We start from the raw sequence: 18,026 nt of genomic DNA on the forward strand, positions 1-18,026 counted from the left end.
TATATATATATATATATATATATATATAATGACAGTTTTGTTTATCTCACTCATACACATATCAAATTGGAGGCCTTGGTGATAGGAAGAAAAGAAGATGGAAAAAATAAAGTAAAAATAAACATGTTCTTTTAAAAAATCAGCACCTTAAATAAAATATTTTTTAAAAATAAAACTCAGTACCAAAGAGATAGCTAGAGTTAAGGAACTTGGGGTTCAGAGAGAGACTAAGCTGGATATTTAGTTATGAGTTATATAAATGATAAACTGATCAATCCTATGAGATCACCAAGACAGTGAGTGCAGAGAGAAGAGATTGTTAAAGATGTACAAAGGGCTTCTGGGATCTACTCACACCAACACAGTGGGGCATGGATGATGACCCGCAAAAGAGGACTAAGGATGAGTGATTTGGCAGGAAAAGAGGAAATGAAAAAGAGATCAGTTATCACAAAAAGTCTAGGAAATACTATTGATGGTTGTCAATATTGATGGTAGAAAGTTGGAGAAAGGTGAAAGGAAAAAAGGCCAGGGATGATGAACATCGTGTTTTTTTAAACGATCGTTAATTTTATTAAGTTGTTGGTTTTATTGCCTTGTGATTATATGAATACTTTCTAATAATATCCCTTATTTCATCACCTGTTGTAACTTCCTTTTTCACTACTGATACTAATGACTTGGTTTTCTTTTTTCTTTCTAAAAATCATATCTAATATTTAATCTATTTCCATTGGTCTCCCTAAGCTCCTAGTTTTATTTATTTTAATTCAGTGGATTTTTGCTTTTATTTTTGTTAATCTTTTCCTTTATTTTCAGAATTTCTACTTCAGCATTTAAATGGTGTTTTTAAACATAGAAAACATGGGTTTCTAGGAGGTTTTTTAGTTGTATCCTCAACTCATTTATCTGCTCTTTCTTTGGTGATGAAAGTGCTTGGAGAAACAAACTATCTCCTAAGAACTGCTTTGGCTGCATCCCAAAAATGTTGATATGCTGTTTTGTCATAATTTTATTTGATGAAATTATCTATTGTTTTCATGACTTTTTTTAACCCATCAAATTTGTAGCATTATATAGTCACCAATAAAACTTTAGTCTCTTTTTTCCAAAGGCTTTTGATGACTAGTATTTTCATGACATTGTCATCAGTAAATGATGTGTTGCATGTCTGCCAGGTCTTTATGTCCTAATAATTACAGGGCCAATTTTTGTTAAGACGTTATACACTTCCAAGAATATGTATATTACTTTTTTTTTTAATAACCCTTAACTTCTGTGAATTGACTTATAGGTGGAAGAGTGGAAAGGGTAGGCAATGGGGGTCAAGTGACTTGCCCAGGGTCACACACCTGGGAAGTGTCTGAGGCCGGATTTGAACCTAGGACCTCCCGTCTCTAGGCCTGGCTCTCAATCCACTGGACTACCCAGCTGCCCTTATATATTACTTTTTATTTCAATTTTAAAAGTATCAGAAATCTATCTTGTCAAATTTTTCTAAAATTCTATTCAGACTTTTTAACTTCTTGTTTTGGGTTAAATCTGTCTAGGTTTGAAAAAGGTACATTGTTATCCTCAACTACTAAGAGTTTACTGACTATTTCTCTTTAACGAATTAACTGTTAAGTAATGCTATCATTTTATATATATGTTAAAAACCTTGGTATCAATTCATTATTTATAACACTTGTAAAGCACAGTATTTCTCTGTTCATCTTTTTTTTAAGTCTGTTTTTATTGTTGCCTTGTCTAAGAACACTGCCACTGTTAAAACTCAATGGATTTTGCTTCAACTCTTTATTTTAACTGTATAAATCTGTTTCAAATGTGTTTCTTGTAAGCAACATATTAATGTACTGTTTCCTAATCTATTCTGCTATGCTCTAATGTAGTTTTTGAATCCTTACCTTCCAGCTTAGAATCAATACTATGTATTGGTTTCAATGCAAAAGTGTGGTAAGGGCTAAGCAAAAGGGGCCTAAGTGACTTGCCCAGGGTCACATAGCTAAAAAATGTCTGATGCCAGATTTGAACCCAGGACCTCCCTCCCATCTCTAGGGCTGGCTCTCAATCCACTAAGCCACCCAGCTGTCCCTCTCTGATGTTTTAAGTCTGAGTTTTTCATTCATATTACTTGTGCCTCTTCCCCCTCCATCATGGCTTTTAGGGAGGGTAGAGCCAAGATGGTGGCATAGTAGCAGCAAAATCCTGAAACTGCTCTGAATATCCTTCCGAAACGATCTTTAAAAGACACCTCAAGGGGGCAGCCAGGTAGCTCACTGGATTGAAAGCCACGCCTAGAGACAGGAGGTCCTAGGTTCAAATCTGACCTCAGAAACTTCCCAGCTGTGTGACCCTAGGCAAGTCACTTGATCTCCATTGCCTAGCCCTTACCATTCTTCTGCCTTGGAACCAATACACGGTAACGATTCCAAGACAGAAGGTAAGAGTTTTTTAAATAATAATAAAAAAATAAAAGATACCTCAAAAAGACAGGAATCAAAGCTGGAAGAGCAAGGGGGCTCTCCCACTGAATTCATTGTGAAAGGCAGAGATAGTGCATTATAGCTTTTATTTTTTCTCCTTTGTTCCCCCAACACTTCATTACAATGAAGATGCTAAAAATTTTTCAAGTTTCACTTTTATCTTCAATTCTTGTAAAACTTTCTAGGAAACTTCTATTTCTGAGTACTAGAAATGTTTTCCAGGTTTTCTTTTCTTTTTCAATCTTTTGATTTTGTCCTAATATTACTTGTTGTTTCATGGAGTCACTGAGTACTGCCTGATACTAACTACATGGATAAAGTTTGGCACCTTCTGTTCAAAGCCATTTCTTCCAATTTTTTTCTTCCAGACTTCTTATTGTGACCAGGCTTTTTCTCCGCCAGGGGGCTTTCTTTATATGTGTGACATTATTCTCTTCTTTTCAGTAACATGAGAGAAGGGAACAGACATTCATTGGGTACTCATTATGTGCCACATGCTATGCTAAGCATTTTATAAATATTATCTCATTTTACCTAACCCACATCCCTGCATCAATCATATTTCTTTACCATATTAGTGTATTCTATTGCTTGTTCTTATCTCTACTCTCAGTTTCTGATTTAGGAGAATGTTCCAAAGGGCCACTTGGGTGCTTCTGGTTGGGGTGGTCAAGCCTGTTTGAACTGATCTCCATTTCCTGGGCTCCTGACAGTTACTACCTCTACTGACATTCAGATATCTCAAAGGGTTGACAAGCTTAAGGGTGCTCAGGTAGCAATCTATAGTTGGCCATCTCTGGCTGGAATGTTGCAGCAGTCTTTTCTATTTTCCAAAAAAATTTTTACTATATACTTAGTAATCACAACCACCAACAAAAAACATTTAAACAAATGTACAAAAAAGTTATGTGCAAGATTGGCTAAAATGAAAGAAGGGGAGAGTAATGAATGTTGGAGGGGATGTGGCAAAATCGGGACATTGATGCATTGCTGGTGGAGTTGTGAAATGATCCGGCCATTCTGGCTGGCAATTTGGAACTATGCCCAAAGGGCTATAAAAGACTGCCTGCCCTTTGATCCAGCCATACCATTGCTGGGTTTGTACCCAAAAGAGATCATAGGTAAACAGACTTGTACGAAAATATTTATAGCTGCGCTTTTTGTAGTGGCAAAAAACTGGAAAATGAGGGGATGTCCTTCAATTGGGGAATGGCTGAACAAATTGTGGTATATGTGGGTGATGAAATACTATTGTGCTAAAAGGAATAAAAAACTGGAGGAATTCCATGCAAATTGGAGAGACCTCCAGGAAGTGATGCAGAGTGAAAGGAGCAGAGCCAGAAGAACATTGTACACAGAGACTGATATACTATGGTAAAATCAAATGTAATGGGCTCCTGTACCAGCAGCAATGCAATGACACAAGACAGCTCTGAGGGATTTACGGTAAAGATGCTACCCACATTCAGAGGAAGGACTGCAGGAGAGGAAACATATAAGATAAACAATTGCTCAAATGCATGGGCTGAGGCGGACATGAATGGGAAATAGACCCTGAACAAGGACACATGTTACAACCAGTGGAAATGTGCGTTGGCCATGGGTGGGGGGAGAGCGGGGGTTGAAGGGGAAAGTAGGGGCATAAAGTATGTAAACAGGTTAAAAACAAATATTAATAAATGTCTAATAAGAAAATTTAAAAAAAGTTATGTGCAAAACCACAAACTCTACATGGTTTATAATATTTATACATTGTTTAGAAATATGTACGTCACATGTGTGCTAACATAGGCAGCCTCTGCTTTTGAGCTCCCTTTGCATTTGTTTTACTTTGATACTCTTTCCTCTCGATTTTGTGGTTATTTTTTAAATGTAATCATAGTATGTATTCTTACTCTCTTTTCTTTTTATATCTTCACATATTTTTCTTTATATTTCCAATATCTGTCATATCTAAGAACATAAGATAATTCATTACACTCCAATAACACTATTCTGCCATTTCTCCCAATCATTTTATTTGTATCATTTCCAGATATTTTGTCATCATAAAGAATGCTTCTATGAATATTTTCATAGGTCCTTAGCCAGCAGAGACAATCTGCTGCCAGAACCACATTCTTTCCAAAACCAAGTCTTTTCAGCTTGGTCCTATCCAGTAGAACTTTTGTTCCTTTAGGAATACAGGATTATATCCATAGTATGATATGAGTGTTAAAGACCCTTGCAGAATATTTATCCTCTCCATATCATTGTTGTCCTACCAGGAACTATGTTTAAAATATCTGTATGTTCAGTTTTAGATCTACTACTAGCCTCATGCAGGTTTATGGGAGCTCTCCAGATATTTACAATATTTAACTTATCTAAGGTTCTATTCATCTCTTTAACCATCTTTCTTATTTATTTCTTGGTTATATTTATTTAGTTCTGAGAAGGGAAAATTAAAGTCCCCCAGTATTATTATTTTATTTATTTCTACATGTATCTTTTATTTAGTTTCTCCTTTAAAAATCTGGATGCTATAACTCTTGGTGCATAGAAGTCCGATATTGATAATTATCCATGGTATCTCCACAACATAATTTAACTATACCCTGTTCATCTCTTCCCATTATATCTATTTATATCCATGCCTTCTCTTGATCAGCTGAAACAAAGTATATTTTGCTCTAGCCCCTCACCTTCATTCTATATATGTCTCTCATTTTCAGTGTTTCTTATAAACAACACATTATGAAATCATGTAACAGTCTTTATCACCCTTGAATCTTCCCTAGTTGAAGCCCTGCCATATTTTCCTAAATATTTCATCTGAACTCATGCTCATTTATTAGGGGGCTCTATGTTATATGGCTATGGCTTTGGGCTATCTATTTGTGTAATCCTGGGCTGGATGAAGGAGTTTACTAGCATTTATCTGTGAAATTTGCATCATTTTTCAATTTTATTCCCTTTGTAGATCACTGCTAGTGTATATAAAGGCTAGGCTCCTTCCCTTCCCCTCTCTCCCCCCCAATCACTCTCCTACCTTAACCAAAATTCTCAAGCCTGATCCAAATACTGAACAGCATGAAGCCAAAGAAACAAGTCCAGGGTACTCCAACGAAGCACCTTTTTCCACGTTGAACCTGGCAATGCCTACCTTGTTTGCACTGAAGACTAGGACTAGAAACTTTGTCAAATGATTTATTAATATCTAGATGAACAAAAGACAGCCTTCCCTTGATCCCATGAGCAGTCAAAAAGGAAAATTGGGTTGGCCTGGCATGACTTGTTCTGGGATAAAGATGAGTACTTCAGTTCTCCACTGTTTTTTGCTAACAAATTTGCTCCTTTTACCTTATTCATTTTCGCTTCATCAACCACATCCTTGGAAATGTCCTGGATTATTTCTGGACACAAGACAAGAAGAATGATTTGCAGTGGCCAAACTGCAGCTTTACGTTTGGTGCTTTCAGCAAAACCATCCACCAAATCAAATAATTTTTCTGCACATTCTATATGGGAAAAAAAAATCAAACGACACTATTAGACACTATTATAAAAGATCATATAAATTTGGCTTTAGCCTTTGTAGCAAATTAAAGCTTCCATTTTTAAAGAAAAAAAAGGGAAGAAAATAGATAAAATGAGCAATAGGTGGAATTCTCCAAAATGTCCTTTTATCTTTATCAATCTAACAGAAAAGATAGTCTACACAATAAGTTATGGGACAAACTTTTCTAACTAGTTTATTTGTTTTTACGCAAAAACAAGTGCTCAGCTCAGAATAGTCTGACATCAGAGAAAAAGGCAAGTCAACTGGTCACAACTGGGCATGTTACCATTGTCAATAAGAAACAAACTAAATAACTAACATACATAAAATAAAAGGAGCTCAACTAACAATCCACAGACACTGAGATACTAACACTTAAATAAACTTGACTATCCCTAGCACTGACTCCTGCCCTGATCATGTTCCAAAAAGTAGAAAAAAGTCTAAAAGATTATCAAAATAAGGGGTGCAATCCTTTACGGCCAGGAAACCTTACTATAAAGAGAGAGAGAGCTCACTATCTCTTCCCTGAAAGGAAAATGTTGTATTTTAGGACACCTCAACAATAATGCCACCTGAAAACTGTAAGAACCAATTTCAGGGGTTCATCTCAGTAGTCCATTTAGATAAACACTGGAAGCCTCAGTTTCATCTGTGAAATAGGAATAACAACAGCATCTCCTCTCCCTGCAACAGTGGTGCGGATCAAATGACAAGGTTATGTCAAGTATTTGGCAAACCTTATAGTGAAATATGGAATATATATATGTAAGTGATAGCTACCATTACTTTTCAAAATCACACAAATTAAATCACTAGGACTGAGAATTAACTCTTTCTCCTGCTTCTGAATGCAGAAAAAGGGCTGAAAAAAAAAATCAAGGTCAAAGTCGGTGTGAAATCAACTTTCCTAGTAAGCCCTACATACATTTAAGTTTCAGAAAAGAAAACGAACAAGAATGAAATCCCCACTTAGAGAAAGGCAGTTTGCCTGATACCTTCATGCAAGAGGTATGCTATTATTTACAATGTCAGCCTTATAATTCAGTACATAAAAAAGATGTTTATGAACCTGGCTCATAGAAAACCCATGACATCCCATCACAGAAATTTTCGAACAGAACAATTTTCTTACACAAACATAACTACTAAAGAGGAAACAGAAATTCTAAAAGTTCAATCTTAAGTTTAACCTTGCCCTTGTCTGATTACCTACAGGAAAAATAAAGGGGAGGTCAAAGGAGAGAAAAGTTTCCACTTTGGAATGAGGTTAAAAGTTTGAAGGATGGCAACCTTGGACTAATAAGCTTAGAGGGTAAAAAATAAAGAAGTCAGTTTTTCCTTACCAGCCATATCTGTCTGGGGAGTCTGGTACAGCTTTGTAAATTCATCAGGATAGTTTTCTACCCAATTCCAAAATGCCTAATAATAATTTTAAAAATACATAATTTTACATTAAGGTAATGATCTTGTTTAGGAAACAAATAACAGTAAGAAAAAATTTTACTCTACTCTGGGCCACATTTCATTACAAATCTATCCCCATACAGTAAGCATTTATTAATGCCAACCCCCACTAGAGATACAATGACCAAAGAAGAAATCGACTCTGTCTCTAAAGAGTTTGCCTTCTTCGGGGGGAGGAGAGAAGGGGGAGTGTAGGATAGAGCATGGAAACAGGTAAGCTTATATGCAATTCTGAGGTAGAAGATCATTAAAAACCAAACATAACTCTGCTAAGCTATGGTCGATAAGAAAAATATCATTTCTTTAAAATAATGATTATGTAGCAATGATCATTTCAAACATCTAAACCAGGGGTCGGCAACCTTTTTGGCCATGAGAGCCATAAATGCCACATTTTTTAAAATGTAATTCCATGAGAGCCGTGCAGTGCTCACAGTGCCACTCCTGTAACAGCACCTGAAAAAAAATGGACTTTATGGCTCCTGCAGAAAGAGCCAGATATGGCTCAAGAGCCATACGTTGCCGACCCCTGATCTAAACAAAAGTATAGGTAAAACTTAACGTGAAATTTGACAAGCAGTTTAAGTAATAAATATATAAGAAAAAGAAAAACATTTACCTTTTCTAGGCTATTTATAACTGCTAGCTGAGCTACCTTCTTTAAGGCTTTAAATTTAAATACAGTTTCTGTAGGAAAAAATCATACACATATATTAATTTGTATGTGGATATATCTAAACATTTAAGAGAAATGCCAGTTTTGTTTTTACAATTACCCATAGTGGTCATAATATGCAAGCCACCTCTGAAAATGAACTACACTTTCATCATGAAATCTCTTTGAAAAGAAAATTGAGATTGTGGAAAATAATGCTTCTCTACCACTGTCTACACATCTTAAGAGACAAAGAATACTTGGGCCTCCCAAGTTCAGCCATGTTCTATGCCTGAGGTGTTAAGTGTTCCAGCCTCACACTCATTCTCCCCCTTTACTCCTTCCCTCTCTCAGGGGCCAATGGCAACAGATTCCCATGCCGTATGACTATAGAGATGTGGGGATGATTCTGTGCATTATGGATAAACTGCTCAATAAACTTGTTTCCTTCCCCTAAAGGACCTTCAAGAGCAGTAACCAATTTCCAAGAAAGATAACTACAACAGATTCCAGCTGAGCTGGCAACACTTATTTTGTAAAAGTCAGTGAACAGTTGTAAAGTATCATCAATCACAAGTGACACTGGTTCTAGGACAATTGTCAAAAAGTTCTAAACTCCTAATTAAACCCCTCTGTTGTCCAATGGCCAATGATGGATTTGGTGGGTCTTTTAAATTTCTACTAGAAACATAGCAGTCTTTCTAAAATACAATACAAAACTCAGTTGCTGTCTTTCAAAACAATTTTGTACTAAGACACAATTAAGGGATCAATATTTAACCTAGCAAGATTAGCTTGCCCATTTTGAGATAGCTACAAATTGCTTTTACTGTTGTTCTAATGAGGGTAAAGCCAAAAGGGATGAAGAATTCTGAACAAAGTTAGTGAACACCATCCTGGGAAAGATTCCCATGGCTTCACTCAGAGCTAGTCAGTATAGAGGCAGTTGGGCCATTTATAGATCTGATAATTTACTTCATGTAGTTTGAGCTTATCTTAAAGAAAATTTCCCCAAAGTCCTTCCATGAATTAAGTTGCAGGGTAATGGAATATTTGATTTAGGTGGCCTGGAATGACCAGTGCAACTCTGGACAAAAGTCAGGAGCTTAGACTCAAATCCCAAGTCACATTTGTTAGTTGAATCACCCAGGTCAAGTGACTTAAGATCTCTCTGTAAGATAGAGTGTAACATCAATTTCATGGGCTTGTGTGAGGGTCAAGTGAAATAATACATATAAAGTACTTTGCAAATGTTGAAGAACTCTATAAACTGAGCAATAAAAACAAACAAACAAACAAACAAACAAATAAAAACACCAAACAACTTTTGTTAGGAAACAAAATAAAACAGAAATAGGTGCCAAATGACAGGGGTTTTATTTTTAATTTCATCTAAGTTCTATGTTATTTCATGGATGAAATTAACTTACTTATGGAAATTATAATTCTAAACTATTATTTTGTTCATCTAAATAACAAGGTTATCAGGGGCAGCTAAGCCTTTTCCAGCTGTGTGACCCTGGGCAAGTCATTTCAACACCCTTTGCCTAGCCCTTGCCCTCCTACCTGAACAGTTGTCATTAAGTCAGAAGATAAGAGTTACTAATAATAAACAAATAAATTACAAGGTTACAAAGAATGCTACGACTACTAGTTTATAGCAATATTAAGTAATTAACCATAGCCTCTCAAGATATGGGAATATGGGTAAAAGATTATCAGGAATAGATCTGACTTAAAAGTTTTACAAAAGCTTTGTAAATACTGAGTAAGCCCCAAAATATAGCCGCGTGACATTATGGCTTCTTGAGCTATAGCAAAGAAAGCTTAGGCACCAAAAGGTTAAGTGACCTAGCAATCAAGGCTACTATATGAGTCAGCAACAGAAGCAAATCTCAGCCTCAAGATCAGAATCTCATTCCTGGGTTTTCTTTGGCCACTGAACTTGGTTAATTTGACTAATCACTGGCCTCCCTGAGATAAATAGCGCCAGAAAAACTGTCCTGAGTACATCAACATCCAGAAAAAACTTCCAACGTTCCATGTACAGATGCTTCTGGTTCTCAAGGGCATAAAGAATGAATGGCAACTCAGATGGGGGCATTTCAGTAGGTCATGTGTCTAGGCAATTACTTTGCATATTAGAATAGGAAATGCATTTCCATTTTCAAAATCCAGCCCATTTTTTGTCATTTTACAGAGCCGTTCTTGGTTCATGTTGACAACCTTTCTGTAGACAACAACTTATTCATACACACCTTGCAGTAGCCGCTTTAGTTTTGCACAATCCACATTGATGTATTGTAACAATTCAATATCATGGACATCAACATTATCTTCTGAACAAACAGTCAACTCCTGTAACCTGAAAAATAAAAGCAAAACTGGATTTGTCTAAATACTTCCCAATATTCTGGAGTTCTGGTTCATTTGCCTGCTTAATATCAAAAGCTATTTTTAAAAACACTAGAAATATTCATAATAACATGGGAAAAAATAATTATAAAATAGGCAAAGTGCATGACTTTAAATGACATCATAAGATAGTTTTATAAATTTGTACTATAACCTCAATTTTAACCAAGTTATTAACAATTACATCCACTAGGCTTCAGAAAAGGAAACACACAGAAAACATCTGTCCCTCAGGAAAAAAAACTGAGGAAGCCGTTAAATAATTACTAAATCGACAACAAAATTTCTGAAGTTTTAAAAATATACATATATCTAAAAGATGATCAGGTCCTTTCCACTCATTCCATTTTCTTCATTTTATTTTGTTGATCTGCAAGTCAGTCATCTAGGGAAAACCTATGTTCTTTGCAGAGATAGAATCATTCATATATTTTAATTAGAAGGCAATAACAATGAAAAAGTATTTAAAAAATATATCCATCTGACTTGATCAGAGGTATTTTAAAAGCTTTTCTTAGGCTTCCTTAGATTTTCAATGGGACTATCAAGTAATGCTAACAAGCATGTCAAAAGAAGAAAAAGGATTCTAGGCCCCCTTTACAGTGTATATAATTGATCTCAAACAAAGAAATCAAATACTTCACAAATGCAGATATTTTAAGTCAGATGACAGTATTAGCTTATGTTAAAATAAGCATCAAAAGAGCTCTTAAAGGCCAAAATGCAGCTAATATCTTTTTGTTAACAAGGGGATGGAAAGGGCACAGATCCCAAATGAAGTAAAATACAATCTTTAAAGAAGTAGGTGTGTTTCCATGTAACTTAAAAGGATGGCTCTTGTCATCTTTTAAACCTTTTGCTGTTAATAATGAACCCTAAGTTCTCCCCCACCCTCCAAGGCAGCTCTGGCCCCCTCTAGCCTCCAGATGTGTAACTAACATGAAATGTACTACACCCAACAGCAACTCTTCCTGTCAGATGTGGAGAAAATTGAGCAACCCACGTTGGGAATGGGAAGGTCCCTTGATGTTGTGCTTTACATGCCCCAAATACCACAGCTGCTACAAAGAGCCTCAAATTATGCTTTACAGGAAGTAAGGTTCAAAAGATCAGTAAGGCTGTCAGCAGGCTGACCCTGGTGGTCATTAGCAACAAATGGCAAGCCGAAAAGGAAGACTAACGAGGAACCCCTTTAAAATATTGTTATTTCTGAGGGGAAAGTAGTTTATAAAACTTGAAAGGTCCATTGTAAACACAGTTAAATTAATAAGTTTACTGACTAAACTGATTCAAACTTTTTAAAATGTATAGACTTTCAATAATACTGCACATGCAGTCATTTAAACTACTGTGGATTTAAAAAAATAAAATTTTTCTTTGAAAGGAAATGAACTAAATTCCTCAGCAGAACTCTGAACCCTACTGTCCTCCCCACTCGTTCTGCACAATAACTTCTAGGTCTAACTTGTTTCCTTCATCTGGATGCTTGCCATATTTAAAGCTATTATTTCTATCATCTGAGTGGACTCTCACAAATAATGAGATTTCCACAAATACTTAAAGTCACATGGGCCTTTGTTTAAACTAAGCTGATAATTACATCAGACTGACAAAGACAGCATAGAACCAGTCTTCTGAGAATCATGACTAGTCCTAAGCCTATAGGATATGAGCTATCAGATGCAAACACTGCTCTGGAAGTAAACTAGCAACTTTTCCCATCAGTAATTTTAAACTACTTACATTTTATGACTCGAATTATGACAGTTCTAAGTGTGCTCAATATTTGAAACTAGTTTTCAGCCTCTGAACAACCAATTCTGCCAACAGGCTGCCAAATACAAACCTAAGGCCTTCAAAAAGGAATATTCTGTTTGGCTGGCAATGTCTATGAAAGGCCAGCCTTTGGCTCGAATGCTGAGATACATGGGAAAAGCAACAGATAACAGACCAAATGAAAGGAGAAAAGCAGAGACAGAAGAAAATGGCCAGGAAAAGCAGCCAAAGGGGAAACAAACACCAAAGACCCTAAGAACAACAACAAAGAAGGCAGAAGGCAAAGGAAGGAGACAGACCAATTCTGTCTTTGGAGCCAGGCCTTGGAGGCCACACTGAAGGCAGGACAACTTGAAGGGGTTCAGCTGCCTGGGGAGGCAGGGGACCAAATGGGAACACTGAGCAGCAAGCTGAAGGCTATCCAACAATCCATAAGTATCTGGCAACCCCTACTATGGGTCACATCCTGAAGATACAAAAGACCAAAGTGAAAGTCCCAGCCCCAGAGGCCCTTCCAGTCTATCTTGGGTAGGGAAAAATATACATATTGAGATATAGACAGAAGAGATAAAAAATGACTTGGGAGGAGGGGGGGAAGGAAAAGGTTTTCATAAAAATAAAACAGCAGGCTAGAAGGATTCCACAATGATGCTAAGGAAAATTTTCTCCAAATAAAAGAAAACCTTTTGTATACTAGCTCTAGTCATTTATTTTGCTACTTATATTTTCTTGCATATTCTTGCCAGGGGCAGGGGAGGTCAACCAGCCCCAGCATTGTACTGAGCCTTAGTTGGGTATACAGAGTAAGGAGAAATAATACTACATTTTCTGATCTCCAACTTTCTAGGAAGACAATTTGTAAAATAATTAGGTTCATATGAGATAGACATAGAGAGGAGAGAAGGCAGGGATGGGGGGACCAGGAAAGACTTCAGGCAGAAGGGATATTTGAGCTGAATTTGAATTTGAAGGCAAAGGGAAGAACAGGAGGGAGGGATCCCAGCATTTGAAGCATGAGAGTGATGGCAAAGGGGCACAGCCGTGTCCAGAAAGGCTTCATGTACAAAGTAACACTTGAACAAGAGGCAGTGGTGAAGAAGGAGAATATTCTAGGCTGGAGGAGACAGTCTGTGCACAAACTCTAAGACTGGAAATGAGGGCAAGGCATGAGGAACAATATGGAGGCCCAACTGGTGTGAATGAACTATATTGTGTGGAAAGGGGAGTGAGAGCACAAGGACAGTGAGGCCTCCTCTTTCCGCATACCAGAAGTTGATTTCAAGATGAATCCAGAGATAAGAGAAGTCACCAGAGTTTGAGGAGAGGACAATCTAGTCAGACCTTCAGAAACATCATGGTGATGGCTATGTGGAAAACAGATGGATACCAGCAAGACAGAAAAAAACAGATGTGCCTACAGAGAGTGAGCAGGGAATGAAGGATGATACCTCGGTTGCTCCTAACTAAAAGAATGGTAGTGCTTTTGACAAAAATTAAGAGGAAGCACAAAATGGGAGAGTAGGGAAGGGGGAGAATGGAGTTCCATTGTGAACCGCTGGGTTTGAGATGCCTGCAGAACATAAGGCATGAAATATCCAACAGGTTATGATACCAGACTGGAACTGAGTGAGACAACAATAATACATATATAAGTAGCAGAAGCCATCTTAGGATTTGGGTCCCAGTACTCTGCAATAAAAAAAAAAACAAATGACAGGAGTAAAAAATGGTTATTTAACTTCAGGCAAAAATTAGTATTTGTATAGAAGTTGAAAGAAAGGAGCCCATACTCAGTAGCGCTGGGCCCTGGGAGACAAAGAACACAGCCTTTGCCCTCAATGAGCTTAACCTGATGAAAGAAGGCAGAGCACAAAAGGTAGATGGCTGGGGTACTCTTGAGAAGAGGGGGAGGCATACTCTAGCAGCCCTGCACAGGAGGATGAGATTCACGTTCAAAACCAAGTGGAATGGCTCATGCACTTTGAGGAGCTAGTGGGAAAATTCTAAGCCCTCTAGAAAGGGAAGCTTTGGGGAGAATGACTGCTCCACCCTACATTATGAGAATGAGAAAATGTTCCTGGATCAGTAAAATATTGGAAATATTTCTTCAAAGTCTTTAGATTCCAAATTGTCTAATGCTAAGGCAGAGCAGGGCCATCTACTAGAGCTGTAATTAGAAGAGGGTAGATGAAGCTTTGCCCTAAGGTGGGCAAGTGTCCAAAGAGTAAAATCTATACCAGACAGAAGATTTAAATGGCCATGCATAAGCAATTAACTTCATCTAAGGATGAAGGCTAGTGTAAAGCCTGGTGGGAGGAAGGGAGAAGTGGACAGTCAACAACAGGACAGAACATAGAGTGAAGAGCCAGTGGCTCGTCTCTTGGTCACAGCTGCCTGGAGCCCAGCTCTGGCCTAGCCAAAGGGGAAGGGAGGAAGCACCGCCTTGACTCAGCCCGCCACTGGCTCTCTAGGTTAACAGTAGGTCAGCTCATCTTAATACCAGAGGACATAGACCAGGCTGGGGCCAGGAAACAACACAGTCCCAGGATAAGCTTGCAGAATGAGGAGCTCTTCAGGGAGAATGGAGATAAAGTGGGGGGAAGAGAAACAATACACTGCCCCACTCCCCAAAAAATCTTTTGTGCTCCAGAGTTTTCTAACCTTCTCAAGGCTTAACAGTTCGGTGGGCTGCCATGTTGGGAGACAGAAGGTCCCCTTTAGGACTCAGGAACCCTGAAAGGGCTAGCCTACTCCAGGCAAGGAAGAATGCTTCTCCGAGCACTGGAATTCCCTGTGGCTTCTCAACATGTTCTCTCCAGGAAAGGAGTAATGAGAGCCTCGCCCCACTTTAGGCTGGCTAAGCAGCAAAGGAAAGCAGAGCCTAAGCCCTTGCAGACCAGACCCCACTCTCCCTTATTCTAGGACTCTTCTTTCCCTTAAAGCTCGGTCCTCCCAAGCTGTGGAAAAAGTAGGACAAGTCTGGGGCCAAGTGTGGCTGGAATGGCCTGTTCATTGTTCTGAGTCATGGAACCATGGACCACTGCTCTAGTATGCTACACTCATATGCTCCTAAATGAGAATGAATTTCTACAACCTAGATGAAAGAGTGCCGAAACAGGTGCCAAGAGAGCTGGATTCTAATCCCTGCTGATGCTGACTTTGTACCTCTTTCTGTATCTATAAAGTAAGAGTCAAGCTAGATGATCTGTAAGGGGGTGAGAGGAGGACTAGATTTGTCCTCATTCTTTCCCATCCCCCAAACATCTGTTTGTTGTTAAGTGTTGCTATACCACCCCCACCCCCATACTCATCCTTCCTTAGATGGCAGACTTGAAGAAACAGTAACTTAGCACCCAGGTAATGAGAATAATTACTTAAGTAGGAAGCTACCAAATTAAAGGATTCTATGGAGAGAGGGAGGGATACAGAGCAGCAGCTTTCCCATCAGGTGTCCTGGGGTCTCTGTATCCCTCATGTGACCCCACACACACACAGACCATCTAAATTGAGGATGCCTTTTATGCCACTGACCTCAGATGAGATTGGCACTATTTGACCCAGGAGGAAAAAAAAATCCTAGTCCTGGATCTGTAAAGAACCTCCCTTTTTTGTGTGTGTTTTTTGTGACTGGTTCTCCAGGACAAGATTAGAGGATGCCCCTTCTCTGACCCAATACTAACTCTAAAGGCAAATGAATGTTTAATTTGTGAAGACAGTTAAGTAGACCATGCTAGCTCCTGGCATTTCAAAATAAGAGACAATCCCTTCTAACTGGGTAAATCAGGTCAATGCAGAGTTTTCCCAATGCCAGGGACCTCATTCTATTGCAGAAATGCTGCCAATTCTTCTAACAGGTGGTAATGAATCAAGTGTCTCTAAACTTAAGAATAATAAAAACAGACTTCCTTCAAAGAGTATCTTCAGTGACTAAAAAAGTCATCCTGGAGCTAAACAAGAAGTCACACATTTACTTGCTACTGAGAGCAGACAAGATAATACATGATTTTTTCTGGTTCTATCATCTATTTTTTTAACTCTTATTTTCTGTCTTAGTAACAACTCTAAAAGAGAAGAGTGGTAAGGGCTAGGCAATGGGGGTTAAGTGACTTGCCCAGGGTCACCTAGCTAGGAAGTTTCTGAGGCCACATTTGAACCTAGAACCTCCTGACTCCAGGCCTGGCTCTCAACCAACTGAACCACCCAGCTACCTCTCTACTCTCTTTTGGTACATGCAATGTGAGATGATTCCTTGATTGTTAGACACCTAACCCTGAGGAAAAGGAGGTGTTGCCGGAGAACACTGTTCACCATCATTTTGCAATACCACAATTCAGCCAATGGTTCAGATTATTATTCAGAATATGAAATAATCTCATGGGAGGAAGGATCCATGATGTGATTAGCATAGGGAACTCGGAGGATGAAAATTCCCTCCCTAATGAGAAGCACAAGCCCCTGGTAATTTCAGTCTCATTAGGCTGCCTTGCTCATGATCACAGAGGCATCTATATCAGGGACAGGACGTGAACCCAGGGCTTCTGATCTCAAAGCCAACTTTCTATTCTCAACCAATGCTACTGCTCTTCCAATTATTAGAGCTGTTACTCTTGTTCAATTTAAAGTATACTTTTAAAAAAGCAAGCTATAGGCACACAGTCACAGTCTCATATACAATCCTTTATGTTCTTTTTGTATGTTGAAATGTTATTTCCCAAGTTATAATTTTTTAATTCAATTTAGTTCCTAAGAGAAGGTCAATCTATCATGTAAATACTATGAAGCTTTCAACCTAATTAGTACACTGAAGTCCTGACTTTTGTTCTGGCTTTTCATCCTAACACTCAGTCCAAAGGCAAATATCATGAAAAGGGGAGAGAAAATGATGTCTAGTGTCAGATGTGAGCACCTTTGTGGTAAGAGGGCTAAAGTGCCCAATCAGGAGCTAGGAAAACTTATCTTTCAGAGTTCAAATCCAGACTCAGTAGCTATGTGAGCCTGGGCAAGTCACTTTACCCTATTTGCTTCAGTTTCCTCATCTGTAAAATGAGCTGGAGAAAGAAATGGCAGGCAAACCACTCCAGCATCTTTACCAAGAAAACCCCAAATGAGGTTACAGAGTCAGACAAGATTAAAGAATGACTAAAAACCAAGGGTCAGATGTACAAAAGTACAGAAGGACTGAGTCCCTCAGAAGCATCCTGGCATAAACTTCCAAGATGGGGATGGACACACCTTTAGCCCCCCGGAACAAACTAAGGCAAGTGAAAGAGAGTAAGCACAAAAACTCCAACAGCCAGCTAGCCACGAAGAATCTCAGTCTTGTAGGACAAGAAGGTGGCCCTTCCTCCTTTTGCCAAGAAGAGTGAAGAGCAGAGACAGCCCTTGTAGCAGGAGGGAGTGGTACATGGGAAGCTCTGGTGAAGGCAGAGAAGACAGAACCAACCCTTGTGGCCCAACATCAGACAGAGTCACTATGGCACCAAGATCTTTGATACAGGGCAGAGTTCACCAAAGGACAGAGGAATGAAAGGGAAATGGTTTTTTACAAGAATAAGAAAAAGTGAAGATAGATGTCCTAGACTTCTGTATTAATGAGATCAGCATCATAGAATATGTTCCAATTATTGTTAACAAGTCATATAACAATGAAAACAATTATGAAGCAAACTCTTTTCTGGAGGAGAAA

At 38.4% G+C, this 18,026-nt stretch overlaps 1 protein-coding gene across 1 annotated transcript in view; it reads right to left on the reverse strand.

The window, feature by feature from the left end:
• The window catches only part of NF1 (neurofibromin 1), a 193,614-nt gene extending 186,201 nt beyond the window's left edge, over positions 1-7,413 (reverse strand). Inside the window, exons 1-2 of the mRNA XM_044672802.1 lie at positions 7,374-7,413; positions 5,829-5,986 (exon numbers count right to left, since the gene is read on the reverse strand). Coding sequence (XP_044528737.1) covers positions 5,829-5,986; positions 7,374-7,380 — 165 coding nt within the window. The 5' untranslated portion in view covers positions 7,381-7,413. The remainder of the gene's footprint in view (positions 1-5,828; positions 5,987-7,373) is intronic.
• Between the last annotated feature and the right edge of the window lie 10,613 nt (positions 7,414-18,026).

Source organism: Gracilinanus agilis, chromosome 4 (genome assembly GCF_016433145.1).
Source record: "Gracilinanus agilis isolate LMUSP501 chromosome 4, AgileGrace, whole genome shotgun sequence".
Classification (NCBI taxonomy): domain Eukaryota; kingdom Metazoa; phylum Chordata; class Mammalia; order Didelphimorphia; family Didelphidae; genus Gracilinanus; species Gracilinanus agilis.